This window comes from Macrobrachium nipponense, chromosome 37 (genome assembly GCF_015104395.2).
Source record: "Macrobrachium nipponense isolate FS-2020 chromosome 37, ASM1510439v2, whole genome shotgun sequence".
In the NCBI taxonomy this organism is placed as follows: Eukaryota; Metazoa; Arthropoda; class Malacostraca; order Decapoda; family Palaemonidae; genus Macrobrachium; species Macrobrachium nipponense.
Window position 1 is genome coordinate 36,532,029 of NC_061097.1, and position 27,740 is coordinate 36,559,768.

Consider the following 27,740-nt stretch of genomic DNA (forward strand, 5'->3'; position numbering starts at 1 on the left):
TAACATATTTTTATCATCAGACATCAGAATCCCAAAGGGTTAGTTGTAAGGCAAACATTGGAGTAAGATATACTGTACCTATCTTATATAAGATACGAACTTGTTTACTTAGCTTTCAAAACTTCCAATCTCTGTTGGAATACATAATGAGAAAGAAAGTGCACTCATTTCTACATAATCACTAAAAACCACAAAGAAAAACAAAAAACTATTTAATCCCCTATACAAAGCATTGCATCTTAACCTTTAGGAAACTTATTATTATAACTAACGCATTTTGAACATAACCATACCTCATCCACATCATCACCAAACGCAACCGGGATTGGAAATAGCCTCAGAGATTTCTTTTGCCAGATCTTGCTGTTCAGCAATGTCATCCATCATGTCATGAACTTTATCAACATCCCTGAAAAAAAGAAATCAAATGTTGACGTTATGCAAATCGTTTCTCAAGTAAAAATACTGTTGCAACTTGGACTGCAACAAAACTCTTTGAAACTGTATTGCTTGTTTAAATCATTCAAATGCTTCCTTTAATTTGTAGTTTTGCTGATACACTGAAATTCTCTTTTTATAAAAGAGTCAAAATACTCCCTGGTAATAATATTATTCAGATGATGAATTATCCTATTCATATGGAACAAGCCCACAGGGGCCACTGACTTGAAATTCAAGCTTCCAAAGAATATGGTGCTCATTGGGAAGTAAGAGAAGGTAAGGGAAAATGCAAGTTCAAGTGGAAGAATGAAAGAACAGTTGTGTCTTCATGGGTGCAAAGATATAAATGGAACAGTCTTTCATGGCAGAAATTTGTGAGGTGTAAGATTTTTTGTGATTGAGAATGAAAATAACAATGACATGTGAGAACATTGGTAGATGTCTGACTGATTGATTGATTGATTGATGCAAAAATTTACCATGGCATCACAACAACTTAGGTCATCGACGTAGTAGATGTCTGAATAAGTACGTATTCATGGCTACATAGCATTTGAATTTTGAGAAAGCAACAGTTTTGGATAAAGATAGACTGCAGGGTTGCTAGGTATGGAATAACTTTAAGGTATACAAATGGATACAGATTTCTTTCTGTTCTAAAACATGATATTGTTAGAATACAATAAAGTTTTGTACATACTTACCCGGCAGATATATACTTAGCTTATGTCTCTGACGTCCGACAGAAATTCGAATTTCGCGGCACACGCTGCAGTTAGGTCAGGTGATCTACCCCCCTGCCGCTGGGTGGCAGGAATAGGAACCGTTCCCGTTCTAGAACCAGATTTTCTCTTCCACCTGTCTCCTGAGGGGAGGCTGGGTGGGCCATTCATCGTATATCTGCCGGTAAGTATGTACAAAACTTTATTGTATTCTAACAATATCATTTTTGTACATGCAACTTCCCCGGCAGATATATACTTAGCTGATTGACACCCTTGGTGGTGGGTAAGAGACAACTATTTACTGAATAGACAGGTAAACAACATACGTTGTAGGTAATAAATAAATAAAACCTGGTTCCTACTTGTTCAGGCGGAAGATTCCATGGCTAATGCCTAGGAATCTGCTTCGCCTCAAGAGCCCTCAGCGAGGATGTGACCCTATGGCTAGAGTTCTTGTGGGTCTGTCGATGGGGTCTTATCCATTTACTCGACAGAGCCTCTTACATGACAATATGCCTATGTCTAGTGGCATAATTAAGGAGCACAACACCGATCCCGATCACCTGATCCTAACACGAGGGTTAGTGCTTAAGTTGAAAAGAGTTATCCCCAAACTCCTTTCAAACAACCCAAAGAAAAAATGATATTGTTATAATACAATAAAGTTTCATACATACTTACCTGGCAGATATATACATAGCTATCGACTCCGTCCGTCCCCGGACAGAAATTGCGAATTTCGCGGCACACGCTACAGGTAGGTCAGGTGATCTACCTGGCCTTGCCGCTGGGAGCAGGACTAGGAACTAGTTTTCCCTTTTTCTTTTTAAATCAGATTATCTCTTCCACCTGTCTCCTGCGGGGAGGCTGGGTGGGGTGGTCATTATTGTATATATCTTGCCAGGTAAGTATGTATGAAACTTTATTGTATTATAACAATATCATTTTCATACATTCAACTTACCTGTCAGATATATACATAGCTGATTGACACCCTTTGGTGGAGGGCAAGAGACAGCTAGTTACTGACTAGACAGGTAAACAACATATGTTGTAGGTATTTATAGACCTTAGTTCCTCTGTGTTTTCTAGACGAAGGATTGACTTCCTAGCTATTGCATAGGAGTCTGCTTCATCTCAAGAGCCTTAGCGAGATAGTGATCTGTGGCCAAGAGTTCTTGTGGATCTGTCGATGGGGTCTCTTCCACTTACTCGACAGGGAAATCCTACCAAACGGGCGTTTGTCAACGGGAGCACATCCGCTTATATGACAACACGCACTTATTTAAGGAGCGCAACACCGATCCCGATCACCTGTTCCTAACATAGGGTTCGCGCTAAATTGAAAGAGAGTTATCCCCCAAACTCCTTCAAAACTCCAATAAAAAAATCATTGAGTTAAAATAAATTGCAAACTCCTTATTAAAGGATCAGTGTCGGCTCCTTATCCCAGCCAACGTATCCGCTGATACGTATAAACCAAGAGAGAAGAAATCTCTCGTAGGTTAACTTGAAGTCCTTCGTGTAATGAGAAATCAACCATAATTGCATCTCCTATATGTTAAAGCTAATATGTCTTCCTGGACATATTGTTACGAAAAGAACAAGAATTTGCAAAAGCTCGCACTTTAGAGCTTTTTTAAATTCTCAGCTGTTTGAAGGTATCACAAGTCACTTATGAAATGCTTTAGAGATCACCATTGTTTCAAAGAAAGGACTAGGGGACTTTACTTTCTTTTGAACTGGATCTCATCTGGATGAGCCTAACGCCTGGCTTGCGCCTGGCTGGCGCGAGGGGAGGTATCCTGTTTTTAGAATACTCCTGGCGCCTGACAGTCGTAAAACTATTCGCATACTCCTGCCGTCTGGAAGGCGCATCTTGCTCCAAATACTCCTGGCGCCTGTTAGGAGTATTAAGCTCAGCATACTCCTGGCGCCTGGCAGGAGTATCGCGCTTCGAATACTCCTGGCGCCTGGCAGGAGTATCGCGCTTCGAATACTCCTGGCACCTGGCAGGAGTATCGCGCTTCGAATACTCCTGGCGCCTGGGAGGAGTATCGCGATCGGAATACTCCTCGTCCTCTGAATACTCTGGCGCCTGGCAGGAGTATCGCTCTCCGAATACTCCTGGCGCCTGGGAGGAGTATCGTGCTCGGAATACTCCTGGCGCCTGGCAGAAGTATCGCTTTCCTAGTGGAGGAACATCGTGATCGGAATACTCCTGGTTTCGCCTGGTAGGAGTATCACGTTCCGATAACTCCTGGCGCCTGGGAGGAGTATCGTGTTCAACGGAATTAAACTCCTGGTCGAATAAACCTCCTGGTGCGGAATACTCTTTGTTGCTTGACGGAGTATCGCGTTCCGAATACTCCTGGCGTCTGTTAGGAGTATTAAGCTCAGAATACTCCTGGCGCTTGGTAGGCACATCGCGCTTCGAATACTCCTGGCGCCTGGTAGGAGTAAAAAGTCTAGAATACTCCTGGCTCCTGGGAGGAGTATCGAGGTCAGAGTACTCAAGGCGCCTGGCAGGAGTATCTCTTCCCGAATACTCCTACCCTATGGAAGGCGCATCTAGTTCCGAATACTCCTGTGACTTGGTCGGAGTATCGCTCATGGAATGGCCTTTCGAATGGCAAGTATATTTGCGCTTAGCGGGCGCTATACTCCTATCAGGAGTTCTCTCTTCTCCAGTTGGCTCTTGTTGCTTGGATGAAGATCTTGGCCTAGAACGATCTACAGTAAAGTCAGGCTCTTTGCGCCTACTTGGCGCCTGGCTCCTAGTTGGCGCCGAGACGCTTGGCAGGAGTTACTTCCTTTCCCACGTCTCGCCTGCCTAACGCATCGCTCCCCCCAGAGATGGCCGCTTTGTGCGACAACTCCCCTGTAGGGTTCGTCGCGCCCAACAGGAGATCGGTATTTGGATCTCTTCATCAGAAAGTCTATCATCCTTTTACGGGTATGATCTTAAGAAAGTACTCCTACCAAAGACGCTAATTGCTCCTGCACATTCATCACAATTTAGTCCGCATCCATCAGTAGACAATAGGAAATCTCAAAATTCCAAGAGACAAGTCTTCCTCCGAGGAGGATCATTATTGCATACTTCCGTTGCTAACGATTTCTCCTCCTACATGTTGATGAGTTTTTCTCGTTGCAGAAGCCTTCACCCTATCCTTGCCCGAAGGAAGGGAAGGAGCTTGGACTTTAAAGAGATTCTGAGCTGAAATTGGTTGATTTCTAGCTCTTGAATGTATCTCTCTGAACCTTTTGGGAAGTAGTTTGAGCCCTTCTCGCATTCCAAAGACTCTGTCAGTAAACGTTTAAACCTTTTCTTCTTCTGTAGATGACAATGTCACTACATTACATACCCGGACAACGAAACCTCTATCTAACAGCGTTGATCCAGAATAAAATGGCTCTTAGTTCTCTTGCCAAACCTACTATGCTGGCCAGAACCCATTGCGAGTCGTCATAGAATTTGATTCCAGATTCTAAAGCCCAAAATTTCACTTGTCCTCTTGATCGTTTAGGACCAAGAGAAACATTTGATTAGGAGCAGTTCCATCTTGTCGGACCACGGAATCTGAGGCCCAAATTAGGATCCCATTCTAAGTATAAAGATCTCTTAATCTTATCGTATAGAGGTATTGTATAAGATCCCCGAAGATCTTAATCTCTACTATCTCTAATATTCTTTGTCTAGACAGAATATATCTTTTCACTGTGTTTCATTGATAGCATAAATTACCAAGGTGATTCTTCCTCTGAAAGGGAAGAAATCCTTATGTAGTTCACAGAGGTATCGAAGAGGACAGTTTCCCCTTTCTATCTAGCACGATCTGCAGCAACTCTATGTCTTTCACATATTTAAAGGAATTATCAAGCTTCCCTTGAAAAATCCTCTCATTCATATTTACTTCTGGTCATCTGCACGCAGACAGACTCAGAGTGAATAGGTTTTCAGGTCCAATATTTATAATAGATTCCGATCAAATCTCTTAGAAAAACCTTCCGACACATGCTGAAAGAAGAACGTGACTTCTGTGAATCCAACCTTTTATTGCCAAAATGATGCATTCATCTTCTTCCTTAGATGCCCATTTATTTTAATATGTGTTAAGAATATATACAACTAGGGGAAAAAAAAACTAAAGTTTATTCCCCTCTTAAAATTTAAAGATGGCGTATCTTGCTACCTCTCTTGTTTCGAGGAAAGGAAGCAATCTATAAGAAGGTCGTTCATCTTCTGCCTTGCGAAGATATCTGTGGATATTTTCCGCAGGGTCTGACAAACTCTTCCAATGAATGTTAAATCGTGCTCTGCCTAATTAAAATTCTTTATAATCCTATCACATTGTGGTAACAGCATTCATCTAGGAAACTCTTGTAAGGATAGTAGGAGCGCTGTAATTAACCACGGTGTGTGCATAAGGCTTAAGCGTATCGTTATCTTAAGGTGAATTTTCTACTACATTCTTTCCTCGCCGAGGCAGAGAGATATCCTTAGCAAAACGAATACGATGTTATTCATGTTTGCCTAAAAAATTCCTCAATTCGTGGTTAGTCCCTGATTTTATGGGAATATACGGTGAAGCATTCGATCCTTTAGGAGAGAAAGATGTAACCAACCATTCACGACCGAGAACCGGATGGTACTAGATTGGCTCACAATTACAGCCGTGTCGTTCACTGCCTGGCTGCCTTCATTCTGAGTTGCCAGTTACTCCTTTCAATGAATGGATATAATAAAATTATTCTCGAGTCTAAGAAAACTCTCAATAATGCAAATTTTTAGGCAAACAACCTTTGTTAAATACCGAGGCTGAATAGGTATTGTCGTAATAAACCTTTTAAGCGAAGTCTTCACTAGTAAAATCCTTTAAGGATATAGACAATTCCGTAGCGAACCAGACAGGCAACTCTGGTATGCGTATTATGACTTGTCATTCAGTAGTCATATACAGCAAGCCTTCTACGACACTCTTTCCTTTCTGACATGCAGAGAAAGATAGAAATCTTACTCTCTTCGTTCATTTCGTCATAATCCCCGAATGAGTATTAGTCGAAAGATATTGCAAATGACAACCGAGGATCGAAGAGAATCTCTCCAGCTTTTATTATCTGGAGATAAGTCCGTATTTTTTTTTACGCCTTTCTTATCTGGAAGAGCCTCTAATCAATGAATGAGAGCTCGTACGAATCTTGTTCAAACTTCCAAACGATTGCCCCTCTTCTGTAAACTGGTTGGTTGCAATCTATTTTGGAAGGAGGATGATTTTAATATCCTCTTACTAATACTGAACTAATTCTCACAATTCTGCTCTATCTTCCATTCCTCAATTTGGGGCAAGATTGAGTCAACCGAAGGAGAGCGCTTCCTTTCGAAAGGTGAAGGGTCTATTCGCAGTATCGACTCTAACCTGACAAGGGCTACGGCAGCCTGTGCTACATCTTGAGTCCCTGCCTGGAAAAAAACCGAACTTGCTCTAGCCTTTATTGCAATAAGACGATCCTGACAAGGGCAACGGCCGCCTGCGCGACAACTCCCGTCCCTATCAGGAAAAGCCTTGAATGTCTTTCACCCTTCGTCTGGAGTACTCTCGGCGGTTTGTCCAGGCTCTTCTTGTAGGAGAAAGTGTCTGGCGCTAAGCAGGAGTATCTTGCCTAGAATACTCCTGGCGCCTGGTAGGAGTATCACGTTCCGAATACTCCTGGCGCCTGGGAGGAGTATCGTGCTCGTCGGAATTACTATGGTGCTTGGCAGGAGTATCGCGTTCCGATACTCCTGGGCGCCTGGGAGGAGTAATCGTGATCAGAATACTCCTGGATCCTAGAAGGACGTTATCGCCCTTGGAAACGTTTTCTTGTTGGAAAGTTCCGAGGAAACATCTGAAAGGCGATCCTCGCCTGGAAAGTTCTGTACGTCTGGAAGGTTATTTGAATCTGGAATCTTCCGCCTTCTGGAAGGTTCCGCTTGTGCGGAAGGTTTTGTGTGCGGAAGGTTCCGATCTCTTGTATCTTTGTTCTTGCTTAGAATTCGACAATACTTCCATTTTCGACATAGCCCTCCCTTTCTTCTGAATGAGAAGGACTTCCATTTCCGATGAAAGATCCTGGTTCATCGTGCTTCAGTTTCGCTCGCGCCTCGTTTCAGACGCTTTGCGCCTCGTTTCAGACGCTTTGCGCCTGTTTCAGACGCTTTAGGCGCATTGAGCCTCGTTACCGGGAGCTTCATGCCCAAGGAGCTAGAAGCTTGAAAATTATATATATGTGTGTAATCACTAACGAGATCCATATAATTCATTCGATCACAAATATCCTTTAATATCTTAATTCGATCTTCTCAGAATAGATATATTTTCATTATACATGTACCGATGAGGAATTTATTGAAATAACTATTTCAAACCCCCATGGGTAGTAGAGCCCCCCCCCCCCCCCCCGTCCAACTGTACGGGGGGACGAACCCGGATATGGGGCAATGCCTCTACCGCAACCTTTCTCCGTCTCTTCTGAGGTTCCGATAGCCAGACGAGATTATCTTGCATTTTCATTTAACCTACGCCGTTGAATGTTTCTTCTCCATATTCGTTAAGACGATAATAATAAGGGGAACACATTGAATTAAAAGTTATTAAAAAGTTATTAAAAACGTATGCCAAACCAGCGATCCAGTACTTCCCTGTAAAAGTCGGCCCAGAAGATCGATGGCGATGAAACAAACGAAAATCAAATCAGGAGGAAAGCAAACATATGTTTACCTTCCCGAGCGACAGAGAGAATCTGATTAGAAAACGGGAATAGTTCCTAGTCCTGCCTCCCAGCGGCAGGCAGGTAGATCACCTGACCTACCTGTAGCGTGTGCCGCGAAATTCGAATTTCTGTCGGGGACGACGGAGTCGATAGCTATGTATATATCTGACAGGTAAGTTGAATGTATGAAAACACGACGTTAACTAAAATTTAACTCACTAGTTAAGGATCAGTATCGGCTCCCTATCCCAGCAATGTATCCGCAGACACGTCTCAACCAAGAGAGAAGGATCTCTCGTAGGTTATCTTGACATCCTTCGGATATGGGAAGTCAACACAGAGTTGCATCTCCCGTATGTGACAGCTAATATGTCCTTATGACATATTGTTAAGGAAAGAACAAGAATACAGAAAAGCTCGCACTTCATGCGGCTTTTAATTCTCAGCTGTTTGAAGGAATCATCAATGCACTTGTCAAGTGCTTAGGAGATCACATTGTCTCAAAGAAGGCCAGGGCATTCTTTGATATAGATCTCTTCTTGGGTGAAGCCTGGAGCCTGGCTAGCGCCTCGCGCCTGGCTGGAGCCTTGCGCCCTGAATGCGCCTAGAGCCTGGCTGGCGCCTGATTGGCTCGCTCCCTCCTGGCTAGCGCCTCGCGCCTGCTGGAGCCTTGCGTCCTGGCTGGCGCCTTGCGCCTGGAGCTTGGCAGAAGACTTCATGATTACTGTCTATGAGTCTGCATGCCTCAAGAGTTTCAGCGAGGTAGGGACCTATGACTGACAAACCCTTCTGGATCATGTCAATGGGGGCTAGCCCGCTTACACGACAGAGCCTTCTCGGATCGTGCCAATGGGGCTGACCCATTACATGGCAGAGCCTTACCTGTATCATATCAATGGGGACTAGCCCTCTTACATGACAGAGCTTTAGGTTTCTCTTTACTGGAAGGAGCCTTGCGCCTGGATGGATCCTCAATCCTGACTGGAGCCTAGCCTTGAAGGAGCCTGGCACCTGGATGGCGCCTGGCTGGCTTCTAGAGCCTGGCTGGCTCCTAGAGCCTGGCTGGCTCTAGAGCCTGGCTGGCTCCTAGAGCCTGGCTGGCGCCTCGCGCCTGGCTTGGCTCCTCCACACTTGCTGGAGCTTCGAGCTTGGAAGAGTCTCTAGGCTGTCTGGCGATGCCACATCGGACACTCTTATATCTGTCCGATTTGTTCGCCTCTGGCGCATTTGCGCCAGGTTGGAGGCCCGCTCCTTCTCAGTATCCGGCCATGACAGAGTTCCTTGGAACTGTCCGCCTCTGGCGTTTTTCGCCTGTATTGGCATTTTGGCGCTTGGCTGGCGCTACATTGTCCGAGAGTCCTGAACAACCACATAGTTTATCAGGAGACTGGAGAAGGTGGAAGAAATTCTTCCCCTTTGAGCTTTTGGCCCCTGGCAAGGGGAGGTGATTTTAGTCAGCTACACCCAGTAGACGATAGGATATCTAACAATACGAGAGAGAAGAGTCTTCCTCCGAGGAGGATCCTTCGTGAACACTTCTTTTGCTAACGAGATCTCTTCTTACATGTTGATGAGGTTCCTCGTTGCCAGAATCTTCCCTATCCTTGCCAGATAAGGAAGGGAAGGAGTCTGGAAGTCGAAGGAGACTCTGAGCTGAAATTGGGCGGAAGAACCCTGATTTCTAGCTCTTATTGTATTCTTTCTGAAATACCTTCTGGGAAGCATTTTGAGCCTCATCGCACCCTGAAGACTCTGTAGCAAACGTTTTAAACCACTCTTCTTCTGTAGATGAAAATGTAAGTACCCTGCCTGGGCAACTAAACTTCTATCTGAAAGCGTTGCGTCAGGATAGAGGGATTTAGTTTCTTTTGCCAGACATACTATGCTGGCAAGAACCCATTGCCGAGTCTCCATTGAATCTGATGCGAGATTCCAATGCACAAAAAATTCACTTGTCTTCTTGGTCGTTTAGGGCTAAGAGAAACAAAGAATTCCTTCATAAACTTCCTCAAAGAAGTTTGATGAGGAGCAGTTCCATTTTGTCGGAACACGGAATCTGTGGCCACAAAAAAAAATTCCATTCGAAGTACATGATATCCTACTCTTGTCGTATTGCGGTATCGTATAGATCCCGAAGACTTAATCCTCTGTTATCTCTAATTCCCCTTGTAGAGACAGAGTATAGCCTTTTACTGCGTTCTTTGATAGCAGATATATACATAGGTGATTCGTTCCCTCTGAAAGTGAAGAAAAAACCTCGCTATGTGGTTCACAGAGGTATCGGAAGAGGACAGTTTCCTCATTCCATCTAGCACGATCTGCAGCAATTCTATGTCTTAGCCATGACTATTGTCATTTACCTTGAAAAATCCTCTCATTCATGTCCACTTCTGGTCAGTCTGCACGTGGAAGACTCAGAGTGGAGAGGTTTTTCAGGTGTCTATTTATAATAGATTCTGATAGAATATCCAGATACCCTTGGAAAAGCCTTACGAAACATGGCTGTGATAAGAACGTGACTTCTGTGAATCCAACCTCTCTAAGGCCAAAATGAGGCATTCATCCTCTCTCCTTCCCTTTGACGCCCATTTATCTTAATATCTGTTAAGAATTTCATAACTAAGGGGAAAAAAGACTAAAGTTTATTCCCCTTCTTTAAATTAAAGATGTCGTATGATTGCTACCTCTCTTGGTTTCGAGGAAAGGAAGCAGTCTATAGGAAGCCTGTTCGTCTTCTACCTTGCGAAGAGATCTATGAAGACTTTCCGCAGGTTCTCAAAACTCTTTTCAATAAATGTTAGACATACGTTAACAGTTATTATCTTCGATCGAGAAGGTTCTCACGGACATGCAAAATCTTGCATCGAACCTTTAAGGATCATTACGTTTCCGTCTGTTCTGTTCCCAAATAGGTTCTCTTTTGTTAACGCGAACAGGGGCGAAAAAGAGATTCTCGATGCTCTTTGCGATATGAGAGAGTCGTGGAATTGGCCTAAGTGATTAAAAAAATCATTTCATCATTCCTTGTAAGCGACCCCTTTCCGATTAATGGTAACGAAATCAGGAACGAATCTTGCCGTTACCGAGCCTCCGAGAGGCTACTGGTTTGTTTGTTTGTTTGTATGGTGTTTTTTTTTACGTGACTTCCGAACGCCACGTCGAGAGTGAACTTCTATCGACAGAAATCCACATCTCTCACTCCGTCAATGGAATGGCCGAGAATCGAACCCGCGACACCGAGGTGAGAAGAAACACCAAACCAAACCAACCACTACTGGACTCTTAGGTTAACCCCTTCTTTACCGGGTGGGTGAGCAGAATGTAAACATTGTGTTCGCCTGCCGAACTGAATCTCTCGGTAGTGACTCGAGTTTGGAGGGGTGCCCGATCGTAAAAATATTTGCCAAAAATACACTAATCAAGACAGCTAATGAAATTATCAGGTATTATTAGCACTATAATAACGCATATTCTCTGTTAGTTTTATCATCCTACAGGGAAAATAAATGATTTATGAAAAAAAATGTGAAACTCAGTGTCCCTTGTACAAGGGACACTGGTGGGTCGATGAGAAAACTACGGTCTTGAATAGAAATTTCGGGGTCTTACAGAATGTTGGTATATTGCACCTGGAACATGCACATAAAGTATTATCAAAATAGAACAGTAAATAAGCACGTAATAACAAAAAAAGAGAGCAAAAACTAAGCGAAAGCCCCCCCCCCCGCCAATAAATATGGAAATCGCAAATTTTATAGTATATCTTTCAAAATTGGGCGATGTCATTTTCTACGTTTTCTAAGATTAGTTTCATCACAGAAACAACTTTAGGGCATTAGGGGTATCTGAACTAATTTTTTTCAAGTTTTCTTCTTGTCTCAGAAAAAATCGCTTTTTTGCTTTTTCTCTGGTTTGGTTTTTTATATATAAAGTTACTATAAGGCTTTATTTCTACCTTCATTTATCTGGTGTTCATATCTTTTATTGTAAAATGTAATAGTGAATAAATAATAAATACAGTAAATGATGATACAACTGTTTTTTACTTGGTAGAAGTTATTACATGTTTACGCTTGTCTGGTTTTGTGATTTTTTTGGGGGGTTGAGAACCGCCTTTCATCTGTCCACCTACGCACTACTATAAGCAGTAATTGGGTTGGAATACTATTTTTTGGGGGTTTCATCCATACGTCTGGCATCGTGTCATAACTGTTTATTTTGCTCCAAACTCTTCAAAACGAAATTACAGAATGATTGGAAGTCCCTATCTGAAAAGAGGAGTTTTGTGTACTATGCGTACCACCTTTATGCACCCGGTGCGGTATAGTATACTTCAATGGTGGTACCACCCACCTACCTCCAAACAAACTTTCGTAATGAAGAGGTTTAATAACTCCGCGGAAAACGTGAAAGAAAAATTCTTTGGATGGTACTTTCTGGTCGTCTTGCGCCAGGCTGGCGGCTTCTGGCGCAATTTGGCGCCAGGCTGGCGGGCTTTCTGACGCTTTGCGCCAGGCTGGCGCTTCCTTCTAGTTCTTTTAAGGTAATGTGCCAGAACATCTGTGCCCTTATGGTACCCGACATCCTTCACGTGTTAATTCCGTTCTTAGTAGGAAAAAACTTTTTATAATACGTAGTATAGTCCATTCAAGGAACAACTTCTGCCACTAAGAGAATGTTTCCCATCCGACTCACCCCTCTTCTCTTGAGCAATATCCGATTCTAAAAGGTTGTGTGCGTTTCTCGAAAGGATGAGAGAATTATATTATTTCGTGCTCTGCCGTATTAGAACTCCTTTATAATACTGTCACATTGTGGTAAACAGCATTAATCTAGGAAACCTTTGTAAGGATACTAGGAATTCTGTAGTTAACCTCGGTATGCGCATAAGACTTGACCATACCGTAGTCTTAAAGTGAATTCTCTTCTACTACATTCATCTTCTCACATAAGCATGTACTCTAATAAGCCATGCTTTCGTAAGCATGAGAGCATCATATAATATAGAGTTCCGCTGCGTTAGAATCCTTTAATATGTTTACCTACGTAACAGCATTGAAAGGTTGTAATATCTTTCTTATTGAAGCTTCTTAGCAAAAGGCAGACAATATTTTATTTATGTTTGCTTAAAACTATCCCCTCAATCCGAGGCTAAAACCGCGATTGTAGGGGAGAGACACGGTTTAGTTATTCCATCCCGCAGGAGAGAGACATGTAACCAACCACTCATGACCGACACCTACATGTTTACTGCGTTGGTCTCTAAGGCGCGATAGCAGTCTCCGTTACCGTCTGGCCTTACTCTTCCAGAGTTGCCAGCTACTCCACATAAATAAAGGAATCTTTAAATTATTATCGAACTTCAGGAAGTTCTTATTAATGCATATTTAAGCGAAACAAGACTTCGATAAATCTAGAAGCTAAGTAGGTGTTTGTCTTAACAATCCCTTTAAGCGTAGTCCTTCTAGGAAATTCCTGGAAGGATACTGATAATTGAGTTGCTCTACAAAGAAGTAACTACGGTATGTGTGATTTGCCGTATCGTATTCTCATGCAGCAGATACTCTACTACCTTCTTTCCCATGCCGAGGCAGATAAAGGAAAAATTTTTACTGTCTTCGTTCTTTTCGTTAATAGAATGATAGAAAGAGTATATATATCTCCTTAAGGAAGGAAGTTAATATATATTCTCCTTAAGGAAGGAGTTTAATCCGGAACTCTTTAAATCTTCGTGATTTCCTCCATAATCGCGGAAGAGACAGAATTCCTGTTCGTCTGTAGGGTTTACGGAAGGAAGTAGATATTTCCAATCCGCCATCATACCCAAACGTCGATGAGATTCTTATAAGAAAAACTCCCAAAGCGCTTGCCTGCATCATAACGAGGGAAGAGCATGAATGAAGGAGTGTGTCCGCATTACTCAAAGAGGAGCCTCGCGACTGACCTCTCTCTCTTAAGAAGATTTGGAATATTCTGGCGCCTGGCTCCTTGCGCCTAGCGCCTGGATAGTTCCGCGCGCCTGGAATGTTCCGCACGCTAGAAAGGAGACTCGCTCCTGGAACGTTTCGCTTGTGTGGAAGGTCCCGTGCGCCCTGATAGTTTCCGAGCGCCTACTAGACCCCTTTTCGAAAGAGCCTCTTGCCCGGAAACGTTCAATGGAAGGATCGTTCTGATTGCCACTGTACTATAAGGCTCCTTGCTCTAGCCGTCTGTTTTTCTGTTGAAATTTGCGCCAGGCTGGCGCTTCGTCTCTTTGAAGGCGCCTTGCGCCAAGAAAAAATTTTCTAGAACGCGGCTCGCGCTCAGTTGCTAGAACGCGGCTCGCGTTTGGTTGTAGGAACGCGGCTCGCGCTAGTCTGTTTTCTGGAACGCGGCTCGCTGCTGGCTGTTGGAACGTGGCTCACGCTAGCTTGCTGGAACGCGGCTTCCTAAGTTCCTGGCTGGCTCTTGCTCAGTGTTCTCTTAGTTTTCAGAGAACGCGCTAGATCATCAGAACATATACATTCTTCGTCTTTTCGGATGTAAGATGAAGAGACGCACTTTTTTAAGGATGCCTTTTCAATGGCTATCCTTGGCAGTCTGGGACGCTCTACAGAACCTGCCGAGGGGACGCCTGACCGGTGGGGGATTCTCTGAACCCCTTACGGCTTTTCGACATTCCTTCTCCCCTGGGCTTGGGAGCTTGAAAGAGGTCTAGGCCTGGGAGCGAGACAGAGCCGATCAGACGCACCCTCCACTGCAATGGGGAACACTAGTAATCACTTCTTACCTTTCAATAGCTCGCATTTTGAGCCACAATCCTTGTCTTCAAATTGCAATTATGAATTTGAAGTTTCTGCGAAGTAAGAAGGTGATGAGGATGCAACACTACTAGTACTGTTAATACTCTAATTGCTCGTTAGTACGAGTTTCTAAAAAACTTTTAAAAGAAACGTATCTAGTTACATGCTTTACTGACTCCCTAAAGTAGGAAGTCAGTATATTTCCTCAATCAATTCTAACACTTATTACACATATTAATGAATAAATATTAATATTTCCCTTTCTTGCAAACTATGTGAGTGTCTACCGAAAATTTCGGTAGTTACACGTCATATATTCTTCGAAATTTTCGAAGCCAAATTCATTAAAAAGTTAATAAAAGCGTATGCCGAACCAAAGACCCAGTACTTCCCTGCAAAAGACAGCCCAGAAGATCGATGGCGATGAAAAACGAAAATCAAGTCAGGAGGTAGCAACAACATATGTTGACACTACCGCGACAGAGAAAATCTGGTTCTAGAACGGGAACGGTTCCTATTCCTGCCACCCAGCGGCAGGGGGGTAGATCACCTGACCTACCTGCAGCGTGTGCCGCGAAATTCGAATTTCTGTCGGACGTCAGAGACATAAGCTAAGTATATATCTGCCGGGGAAGTTGCATGTACAAAAAAGGTTGATTCAATTACAAGTTGTAAAAGGGAAACTGACAAAAATTGTACTGACAACCAAGACAAAAGGGAAATAGTAGTGTTAGTAGGTGTGTGAGGTCAGACTTAATCATCAATTATTATTATGTTATAATTGTTTTGTCATCGTTCTAATCACCAATTATTATTATTATATTATAATTGTTTTGTCATTGTTCTTGTTACTTGAACGAACAACAAGCACACTTCTAGACTCACAATAAGCTAACACGTATTGATTATTAAATGAAGGGTGAAACCGAGACTAAACGCTGTCAAATCAACTGCCAGCAACAAACAAGACACCTAACACATTTTTAAGTGAAAACTGGTTAGGAAAAAAAAATAGTAAAAGCTACCATGGCCCCTCTAAACCTCTTCCATAACGCTAACATGAAATACAGAATTTAGGACCAAGGCCAATTATTGGGACCTATGAGATCACTCAGTGCTGAAAAGGAAATTGAGAGTAAAAAGGTTTGAAAGGTGTAACAGGAGGAAAACTTCACAGTACACTGAATCAAAATGTTAGGAGGGGGTGGAAAGTATCATGGAAGAGAGAGATTATGAATGGTGGTAGTGGACCCCCCGTATTCACGTTCTCCAGATTCGCGGACTCACACATTCGCGGATTTCTCTTGGGAACATTTCCCCACATTATTCGCGGAAAATTCACACATTCGCGATATTTGTCTATGAGAAATATCAACAAATTCCTGGTTTTTTTATCAATTTCATCATAAAATGCACTTTTTGTGATAAAACTTAAAAAAAACAAGTATGAACATTTTTAGTAGGTTTTTCTTGAGTTATAACTAACAAAATAGACTGTTTTTAGCATTTTTAAAGTGTTCCAAACATCGCGGGTTCTAATTATTCACGGGGGGGTCTGGTACCGCATCCCCCAGCGAATACGGGGGGACCACTGTAGTACAGTTAAAGGCATGAAAGGGGTTGCAATGAGGGACTGGAGGAATGCTGCAAAGAACTTCAAGTAATGTTTATGAACATGAAAGAGGCACTAGACTTGAAGTTCCAATGTTTGTGGTCAAAATCCATCACCAGGCCAAGATATTGGAATAGAAAACAAAAGAAATGTTTTTGAGGAAAAATGTGCCTAGTCCTCTTCTCTAGGGCCCTAGTCTGCAACTAAAACCCTTAAGAAGAAGGAAGTATGAGATCTTGGTGTGTCCTATACATAAACAACAGAGATATGTTGTGCTGTGAATATGTGATGTAGACTGCAGTTTACTGGGAGCCTTAAAATAAAGGCGAAGCCTGTGTATAAATATGAAAAAAATACAGTCAAGAGATTATTATTATCATATATTATTCAGCAGATGAACTACATTCATAAAGAACAAGCCATAGGGGCCACTGACTTGAAATTCAAGCTTCCAAAGAATACGGTGTTCATTAGGAAGTAAGAGAAGGTTAGGGGAAATGCAGAGAGAAGAGGTTCTGATAAACATTTCAGAGTTTGAAATAAAAGGCTGATGTATGGATATTTACATGTGTTGATGTGCTGCTTTGAGGGCCTTAGCTGCTTCTCCCATAGTTTGCAATACATTTGTGTTCGTGTTCGCTGACTCAAGGGCCTCTCGCTGCATTTCAATCGTACTGAGGGTTCCATCAATCTGTTGCAGCTGTTTCTCATAGCGCTTCTTGCGCTTGAGTGCCTGGAGAGCCACTGAAAATGAAGACAGTAGTTTAACCATAAGGATTTATTTGAAAGATATCCTTGAAAGTTAATTTATGTAAAGAGGAGGACAAGAAATACCTCAAGGCATCGCTATATTATACTGACGAAGTAACAATTTATTTAATGCCTCTTTGTTCTAGGTAACTATAGCCAAGATGAGTTAAGTGCATACAGACAGACAAAATATTAATTACAGTAAAATACTACAGGAATATGGTAAAAACACATCACTTTCTTTTATCCTTCCAAAATTTCATCTTACACAATCAAGTCTATCTTACACAATCAAGTCTAAAACTAAAAATATGAATAAATACTCTACATATAAGTAAAGAATTTCTATAAAATATTGCCACAAATGTTCAACAAAGGTCTGTTTAAACAGATAATTCTTGAGGCACATATTTTTTTAAAAATTTTAATTAGAATATTTTCACAGAAAAAACTTTCTATTTGTCCCATTTGAGTGCTTAATGACTGGGAAATGATAATTTTTCTACTTTCTCAGTCCATTTACTCAATACTGTATATGGAATTTCATGAAAAAAATACTAGAAGATAAAATCAGCTTTCACCTGACCACACTCACTAACATAAGGAAAATTAGTATGTACTATACTACATACTATCAGTGCACAATTCCTTGAAACTGTTTCCAAACATTCACATAAGACATTGTAACATTCATTAGTCTTCGTTTTCCTTAACTTACTATCAAAGTAAAATATATTAAATTAAAGAACTTATTCAATAAAAAAAAATTGTATCATTCAGTTGCCACTTTGACCGAAGTTCCTTGACTTCTATATCAAATGTGATATATCAAATTAGAAAGCTTATTCAAGAAAGTCATCACATCTAGTGCACAATGAAATAACTATACAGAAAGGCCATGAAAATATAAAAGGAAAGAGTATAATGGGAAATGAACTTCTCAATACAAGACAGACAGCCTCATCTCGGTGATCTACAAACACAAATTGCAACATGTATGACGAAGTGTGAGGACAACTTTTGGAAGAGCTCAGTAACCTCCTGCAGAATACTCATGCACCAAAATAATTTCTTCTTGATAGTGAAAGATAATGTGACAGCAATATCTGCCCAGAATAAGCTTTATAACTGTGTGTAGAGAAACATATACAAATGTGTTAACAAACTTTATTACTGTACACACTACACAGAGAAAGAAAAGTAAGAAGAGAGACAGTGTAATGAGCCCATTTTCTTAATAATTATCATTCAAACTGTATACACATTTAGAGTACACAATGAAATTACATTAGCTTGCTACAACTGCTCCTGCAGAACATAGGATATCCACACAGGAAAAGATAATAATAAGTGAAAAAAGATAAAACTAAAGTATACAAGGGAAAATAGCAAAAATATTACAGCCCACATTAGCAAACACACAGTAATTTAAGTACATACAAAATAGCTAGTGAAAAACAAACAAAAATACCGAAATTAAGTCAATGTCAACTCGACAGCCTTCCTTAAGGAAAACTTTTAGTAAGTGTTATCTTAACAGGAATGTGATACCGACATCGTAAAACGTGTGCCAATCACTAACCAGAAACCATCACTAAAAGCAGTAGCACAAGTTTCTGATCAAAATAAAACTTAGTCAAAACAGCCGAAGGAAATAGTTCAACGATGATCAATCAGTTAAATCATCATTAGGGTGGGGGAAAAAAAAGCACCGACTTGGGACAATTTTGCCTACAGTTTGCTAATGCCCAGAATGGAAAAATAAGATTCCAACAAGCTTTCTCCCAGGCATGCAAGTACAGTTATCAAATTACAGGACATGAAGGAGTAGGTGCATGATACAAGACAGGCTAATCAATAAACACCGTTTTGCTGAAGTTCCACCTCATGTCCCATTGACTAGCACTAGTACTTTAGCAAGTGTTGCAGTTGCATCAACTGCATGTTACTTATGCCCAGTTTGCAAAATAAAGGTACATTATTCTAAATTTTATTCTAATTATACGAATTGCAGCAGATTTGAGAAAAAAATCCCAGATTCACAGAATCAAGTTGCTCATTACCAGTAAATGATACCTATAGTACACAAAAGTGAAAATTAAAGTGTATGGAGTACTGTACGTATTTCTAAAAGAGGTTATTACACAGAAATATTATTGGAAAGTGCATTTCAAGGTGACTGGAAAAGATCCTGAAACAGTATATAGATAATAATATACGATTTACATACGTGGTATAAATCAACAACAGCACAAGTTGTGAATTTAATAAAATGGTTAGATAATGTACGCTATACAAATATTTTTACTTCATAGAAGTAATGTCAAGTAAAAATGCTACACTGCATGTGACAGATTTCTACACAAATTGTATGAAACTATTTCCATTTTGATTATTCAAGCAATATACTAGGCAGTTACTCACTTGTAAAAAGAAGTTTTCTTAAAAGCAGCACCCCATTAATTCTTGGCATAAAATGTAGTACACCATAAACTTTTCCATAAGTAATATGTACCAGTAAAAAGTCTCAAGTTTTCCAATGCTTCAAAATAAATGTTGACATTTTTCTTTGCCTCAATTTGAAGTCTGGTTGGGAAGGAAACTTAATATCGTCATCTATCCCAGATCGAATGAGAAAATGAAGGGCCAGCCCCCACAGAAAAAAGCAGACCTGAATTTTGAGAAATGAGGCCTATAGAAGTCTTGAAACACACAACACAAAGCTACATAGCTGGATAATTATCTACCACGCATACAATTCGCAACTCGAGCTGTAAACGTACAATGGCTACAGAATAGCCACACATTACTCATTCAATGGTCATTCACAGTCAAGTGAACTCTGTGCTGCAACTGTCGAGCTAAGCCTACTCACACCTGTTAACATCTGAGAATTTTGAAAAAGGAAGATTGCATATAATAATTACTTGAGAGTTTGTGTAAGTGATCATTTCAATGCCAATCCTGCTAGATATAATGCACAGTTTCAAAACAGTGTTCACTTATTGTTTTAAATTGCTGCTCCAAATGTCACACACCAGTCTGTCTGTGGAATTATGTTTTTCTGTGTATAAAACTTGTCAATATTTTTTTTTAAGTCAATAGTAATTACTTAGTCTAATTTAATTTCATTTAAAGAGTATCAATAACATTACTACAGTGAGAGTGGAGTTTACGTACAAAAGTCCTCAAAAGCGAATTTCTTTTTTCTGTAACAGAATCCAGTAGAATATAGTCTAACCGCATTCGAAAAACTCACCACAACAATTTTATTTAAAAACAAAATTAGGTTTCAATTCAATACATGAAAAAAGGTAAGGGGATATGTGACCTGATGATGGAAATAGACAAGAGACCTCATTGACTGAGATGGTTTAGGTATCATGAAAAGTCATGGCAAAAAGTTGGTAAGAAAAGCAGTAGATATCAGACCTGTTGGAAGACCCTGGAAATCACATTGAAGGGGATATGTATGTGCATCATAGGTCCTAGCAATTGGCCTTTGACCTAAATTTTACATTTAATTCCTGATTACAAACATGGGCTCTTGTGGTACACTTGGGTTTTCAAGTTATGTTATTTCTCTGACTAATGAAACCTTATTACTGCACTTGCAGTAACATAACAAGAGTTGCAAGGCAAGAACTCCAAATAAAAATGGTCTTTCCATGCAGCAGTAGCACCCGTGGAAAGCTTGCCAATATGAATTCTTGCTTAGCAATTAGTGGCAGGTTTTTTTAAATACATAAATGGCTTACTTACCAACCACACCAAATAATTCCTTTGGCAATTGTATTTCGCCTCTAACTGTGTTAGTGACCTATTGGCACAATTCAAAAAATAAACATTAAGAATAACTATTACCATCTGAATCTTGAACCTCATTGTTCTTACACTTGATAGATGTGCAAACTCAATATTATTTCCCATCAACAACCTTTAGTGTATGCAGTTCTATACAGTAGCTATAATATGCAATTTTGGATGAACAACTTTTGGCTAGGTAACCATGTATGGAATGAATTGCATACAAAGTTGATTCATTTTTACATCTTTTACATGACCAAGTTTTATCATATTACATAGATTTTATTTTAAAATGATATTGTAATGATACAATTAAGTTTGTTCATACTTACCTGGCAGATATATATATAGCTGATAATTTCCGACACCGACAGAATTTAAAACTTACGACACACGTAGTGGGAGTCAGGTGGTTAGTACCCATTCCCGCCGCTGGGAGGCGGGTATCAGGAATCATTCCCATTTTCTATTCATAATTTTTTATTTCCACTGTCTCCTGAGGGGAGGTGGGCGGGTACTTAATTATATATATCTGCCAGGTAAGTATGAACAAACTTAATTGTATCATTACAATATCATTTTGTTCATGCAACTTACCTGTCAGATATATATATAGCTGAATCCCACCTTTGGTGGTGGGAGAGACAGAATAGAGGATTTAGGAAACACATATGTGCAGATAATTGATATCTTGATTCCTTACCTGTTAGCATAGCTGGCTTCGTGATTACTGCACGTAAGTCTGCTTGTGCTACTAGAGTTGCCAGCAAGGTAGAGACCTATGAAGCTGGTGCACCTCCAGATGATCTGTCAACAGGCGAGACCACGACGTGACTAGACCATGGACCATACTAATGAGGGCAACGAGACAAATACCACCACCTGGCTTAGTTTACCAAAGGTATCCCATTAACTAAGCTAATGGAAGGGAGACCCGCCCCAGGCGGTCACCCCACAACCATAAACACAAATTAAAAACCCCCCTAATCCCTAAAGGATAGGATGAGTGTTACCTCCTGCCCCCAAAACAGTGTCTGCAGCAATGTATGGGGTCCGAGGGAGAAGCAATTTTCGTATGTCACTTTCACCTCCGCAGGTAGTGTGAAGCGAACACCGAATTGCTTCTCCAAAATGTGGCATTCAAAATATCTTTTGAGAGCCATATTTTTGTGAAAGGCTACCGAAGTAGCAATAGCTCTCACCTCGTGAGCTTTTACTTTCAGAAGCTTTAAATCACTGTCACTACACTTATTATGCGCTTCTTGAATCGTATTCCTGATGAAGAACGCCAGTGCGTTTTTCGACATAGGAAGATCAGGTTTCCTCACTGAAAAACACCACAAATTGTCCGATGAACCTCTGCAAGCTTTAGTTCTCTGCAGATAGAACTTTAGAGCCCTGACAGGACACAGGAATCTCTCACGTTCGTTTCCAACTATATCTGACATCCCTTTGATTTCAAAGGACCTCGGCCACGGGTTGGAAGGATTCTCGTTCTTTGCTAAGAACATGGGACTTAAAGAACACCCCACCGCACTACTTTCTGAAAAGCCAATCTGCTTGCTAATGGCCTGAATTTCGCTAACCCTCTTCGCCGTCGCCAGAGCGGTTAGGAAGATCGTTTCTTCGTCAGATTCCTGATAGAAACTGAATGAAGCGGTTCGAAGTTACTCGACATCAAATATTTGAAGTACCACATCCAAGTTCCACGAGGGTACTTTAGGCTGGACTACCTTCCTAGTCTCGAACGATCTAATGAGATCATGAATGTCCCTTATTATTAGACAAATCGAGTCCTCTGTGTCTAAAGACTACAGAAAGCACGCTCCTGTAGCCTTTAATAGTTGGAACAGCCAACTTCACTTCTTCTCTCAGATGAAGAAGGAAGTCAGCTATCTGGCTCACAGAGGTTGTGGTGGAGGAAATGCCCTTCTTCCTGCACCAGGATCTGAAGACAGCCCACTTCGATTGGTACATAGCGATCGAGGAGGGCCTCCTTGCGGTGGCAATCGCCTTCGCCACAGGTCTTGAAAAACCCCTCGCTCTGGCCAACTTCTTGATAGTCTGAACGCAGTCAGACTCAGAGCGGGGAGGTTTTTGTGGTACCTCTCGAAGTGGGGCTGTCTGAGTAGATCTTTCCTTAAGGGTAGAGTCCTCGAAAGTCTACCAGGAAGGACATCACCTCTGTGAACCAGTCGGCTGCCGGCCAGAAGGGGGCGATGAGTGTCATCCTCGCTCCTTCCGATGCCGCAAACTTCCTCATCACTTCCCCGAGGATCTTGAGCGGGGGAAAGCGTATATGTCTAGGCCCGACCAACTCCAAAGTAGGGGCGTCTACTGCGACTGCTCCCGGGTCCAGAACTGGGGAGCAATAGAGTTGAAGTCTTCTCGTCCTGGACGTTGCGAAGACATCCACCTGTGGACAGCCCCACAGGTTCCACAGCGACTGGCAAAAGCCTCTTGGTGAAGGGTCCACTCTGTCCGGCAACAGCTGTCCTCGCCGACTGAGAAGGTCCGCCCGAACATTCTGTAGTCCTGACACGAACCTTGTCAGGATCGTGACTTCTTGCGCTTTTGCCCACAAAAGGAGTTCCTTTGCGATGGCAAACAGAGAAGGCGAGTGAGTTCCCCCTTGATTTCTTAGGTATGCCAGCGCTGTGGTGTTGTCCGAATTGATCTGAACGACTTTGCCGGATACTTCTTCCTGGAAAAACCTGAGAGCCAGATAAATGGCTGACAGCTCTTTCAGATTGATGTGCCAGGACACCTGTTCCCCTCTCCAGGTGCCCGACACTTCTTTCCCTCCTAGTGTTGCTCCCCAACCCGTGGACGACGCGTCGGAAAACAACACTAGGTCGGGGTTCCGAAGTTTGAGGGAGAGCCCTTCTGCAAGCTTCCGAGGATCTGACCACCAACTTAGGTGATCCTTCACCTCTCTCGTTAAACACAAGATCGCCTCCAGATCTTGCTTGTTCTTCCAACTGTTGGCTAGGAAGAATTGAAGAGGTCTGAGGTGGAGCCTTCCCAGAGAAACAAACTTCTCCAGTGAGGAAATGGTCCCCAGCAAACTCATCCATTCCCTCACCGAGCATGTTTCCTTCCCCAGAAAAGTCGCCACTTTCTCCAAGCATTGGAGTTGTCGCCCCTGGGACGGAAAAGCCCGAAAAGCCACTGAGTCCATCTGAATCCCCAGATAGACTAAAGATTGAGACGGAGTCAAATGCGACTTTTCGAGGTTTACCAGAAGCCCCAGGGACTTTGCTAACGTCATGGTCGTGTGCAGGTCCTCCAGACACCGTTCCCCGCGATGAAGCTCGAATAAGCCAGTCGTCTAGGTAGAGAGAGATCCGTATATTCTCCAAATGAAGCAGCCTTGCCACGTTCTTCATGAGAATGGTGAAAACCATCGGCTCTGTGGTCAGACCGAAGCAGAGTGCCCTGAATTGGAATACCTTCCCCTTCAGGACAAATCGCAGGTATTTCCTTGATTGGGGATGGATGGGGACGTGAAAATACGCGTCTTGGAGGTCTAGTGAGACCATCCAATCCCCCGGTCTCAAAGCTGACAGCACCGATTGAGTCGTCTCCATCTTGAATTTCTTCTTTATCACGAAGAGATTTAGGCTGCTGACATCGAGGACACGGGTTCCGCCACCCGCCCCCCCCCGAATGTTTCGGCACCAGGAACAGGCGGTTGTAAAACCCTGGCGATTCCAGGTCGAAGACCTGTTCCACCGCTTGCTTCTCGATCATTTGTTCCAGCAGATCGAAAAGCACTTTCTGCTTCTCTCCTCGATAAGAGGGAGACAAATCCTTTGGTGTTGAGGATAGCGGGGGTGACTTCAAGAACGGGATCCGTACCCTTTCCTCACGACATCCAGCGACCAAGGGTCGGCATCTCTCTCTTCCCAGGCTTTCGCGAATCGAAGAAGCCTGGCTCCTACCGGCGTCTGAAGGACTTCCGAATCACTTCCTACTCTTTGACGGAGCAGGGGTTTTTCCTCTGGAAGAGCCTGCTCTTCCTCGTGGGAGGCTGCTTTCGAGGAAGGTCCAGCACGAAAGGGCTTTGCGTTTCCTTTGGCAAACGAAGCTCCAGAAGATGAAGCAGCTTGCTGGCCTTCTAGAAGACTGAGCCAGAAGATCTTGCGTTGCCTTTTCCTGAAGGCTTGAAGCTATGTCCAACCTTAACCATAGCCTGGGGGAAGAGATGGTCTGAGAAAGGAGCGAAAAGCAAGTCCGCCCTTTTGCGTTGGAGAGACGGATTTGGTTTTGGGGGGCCGTGAGTTAAGCAAAAGAGCGCTCTCTTCTTGAGAATCCCCCGAGCTAAAGTGCGTAGCCAACTCCTCAGAACCATCCCTGACGGCCTTGTCCATACAAGAAAGAACGCTGGACAGCTCCCCCAGACTAATAGTATCAGAACTCCTTGACCTGGCATCTAAAACTCCAAGACACCAGTCGAGAAAGTTGAAGACCTCTAGAGTCTTGAAGAGGCCTTTTAGGTGAAAGTCGAACTCGTTATGGGTCCAAGTGACTTTTGATGAAGACAGAAGGGCTCTTCTGGAGGCGTCTACGATGCTCCCGAAGTCACCTGAGCAGAGGCTGGTAGTTTAACGCCTATGTCTTCTCCTGTCTCATACCACATGCCTCCTTTACCGAGAGTCTTGAAGGCGGTAAAGCTAAAGAGGACTTTCCTGACGCTTTCCTCTTCTGCATCCACTCATGGACTTTCCGGAACGCTTGCTTCGTGGAAAGCGACTTCTTCATTTTAATGAACCCCGATGTCTTCGTTGCCTTAAAAGAAGAAAATTGAGAAGGAGGAGTACGAGGGGCTTCCGGTTGAAAAGTTTGTCCGAACTCCGACTGTAGAAGACGCATCAAAACTTTATAGTCCGATGAGACAGTAGCTGGTTGCTGTTCTTCCTCCGCTTCTACTAAATCATCGCTAACTCCTTCCTCAGAAACTGGAGAAGTAGGAGGAAACTCTGAAGAAAACTGACGAACAGGAAGGGTTCCTTCATCCACCTGAACTTGCATTGGTGAGGAACTGGTGTCTACCACGCGCGCGCTTGGCGTCCGAATCCACACGTTTGGCGCCGACGGGTGCGCGCTCGACATCTACCAACACACGCTTGGCGTCCACTGGCGCGCACCGAGCATCCACTAGTGCACGCTTGGCTTCCACTGGTGCGCGCCGAGCGTCAGTCAGCGAGCGGCTGCCGCTCACTGGTGCACGTTTATCAACAACAGGTGCGCGTTTGGCGGCACCTGAAGCGCGCTCCACTTGCACAGAAGCGTGCTCAGCGTCCACCACTCGCTTGCGAACATACGAAGACTTGCGAGCGGGAGATATTTCATCCTGAGAGCGAGAAGCGAACTTCTCACCTCCTCTAGAGAGCTGCTGGGGAGCCGAACGAACTCTAGAGGGAGACTCAAACGAAGAGAGAGGCGCGAGAGGAGAAAGAGCGGGTCTTGACTTCTTCACAGGAAGCTTCTCATCCTTCCTACGACGCGGAAGAGACTCTCTAGCAGCAAGAGCGTCCTGAAGTTGCTGCTGCAGTGACTGAATCATCCTCTTGTTCGGCGAATCTTCCTGCTCCGGGGAGGGACTGATCCTGTGAGCAGGAGAGCGGCGAGGGGACGCCTCCCTCCTCCTCCCCAGGTACGGCCTCTTCCCGAGCTCTGGAGCGACTGTATCGCTCGCACGAGCTAACTGAATCCAAGTCCGAAGACTCTCTACGCCTTTTCTGCGGCGGAAAAGCAGCGAACGCACTGTCAGGCGAAGATCGCAAAAGCGGAGAACTAGGACGTGAAGCGTCAACACACGCCGCCGTCCTTTTCAGCGGACGTGAAGCACCTTGAGAACTCCACCCTTTACGTGGGGATGAAGCCTCCGATGACGACAAAACACTCCTTGAGGAGACGTGCACGCGCACACGCTCCCTGGCAGTCTGGGATTTTCATCAGTAACTGCCGAAGGCACGTCAGATCGTGGGGGTTCCTTGTAACCCTCCTTCGGCTTTCGACATGCTCCCTCCCCAGGTCCTGGGAGTCAAGCAGAGGTCCAGGCCTAGAGGCGAAACGAGGCCGATCTGACGCACCCTCCACTACACAAGGGGAAGGAATCAAGATATCAATTATCTGCACATATTAAGGATAAAGTATTACTCTCTACAGACACTGCTTCAGGGCCCGGAGGCAAAACTACAGGGTTAGGAGCATTAACAGAAGGAGGGTTAACAGGAGAAACATTAATTTCTTGCACGCCTGAAAACACTCCTGGAGGAAGACCTCCTTAACCTATCCTTTTCAAGTTTCCTAAGATAGGTCTCATATGCCTTCCACTCAGAATCTGTTAGTCTTTCGCACTCCTTGCAACGGCTTTCATACACACATTCATGCTCCCTGCAACTCTTACATACCGTATGTGGGTCTACTGAAGCTTTCAGTAGCCTACCTCTACAATCAGTTCTAGAGCAGAACCTAGCGCTAGCTGTACTAGACCCTGACATATTATTCCAAGAAAAGTCCAAACCAAAATCAAATCAATCCACTAATAACGTGTGCCTAGCCACCGATCCAATCAATTAATCCAAATAAGAACCAAAAGGGATACTCAAGTAGAAAAAACAAAAAGTTTGCCAAATCCAGACGGAGGTGCTGTAAACAGATGTTTCACAACACCGGCGACAGAAAAATTATGAATAGAAAATGGGGAATGATTCCTGATACCCGCCTCCCAGCGGCGGGAATGGGTACTAACCACCTGACTCCCACTATGTGTCGTAAGTTTTAAATTCTGTCGGTGTCGGAAATTATCAGCTATATACATCTGACAGGTAGTTGCATGAACAATTGACAAACTATGAAGCA

General features: G+C 43.0%; 2 protein-coding genes across 2 annotated transcripts in view; one reads left to right on the forward strand and one right to left on the reverse strand.

The window, feature by feature from the left end:
• Positions 1-27,740, forward strand: part of LOC135209134 (uncharacterized) — a 594,318-nt gene that overhangs the window by 459,213 nt on the left and 107,365 nt on the right. The gene's annotated exons all lie outside the window — the stretch shown is intronic.
• The window catches only part of LOC135209127 (charged multivesicular body protein 4b-like), a 41,970-nt gene that overhangs the window by 10,261 nt on the left and 3,969 nt on the right, over positions 1-27,740 (reverse strand). Inside the window, 3 exon segments of the mRNA XM_064241770.1 lie at positions 294-323; positions 325-409; positions 16,880-17,057. Of these exon segments, the coding sequence (XP_064097840.1) occupies positions 294-323; positions 325-409; positions 16,880-17,057 (293 nt within the window).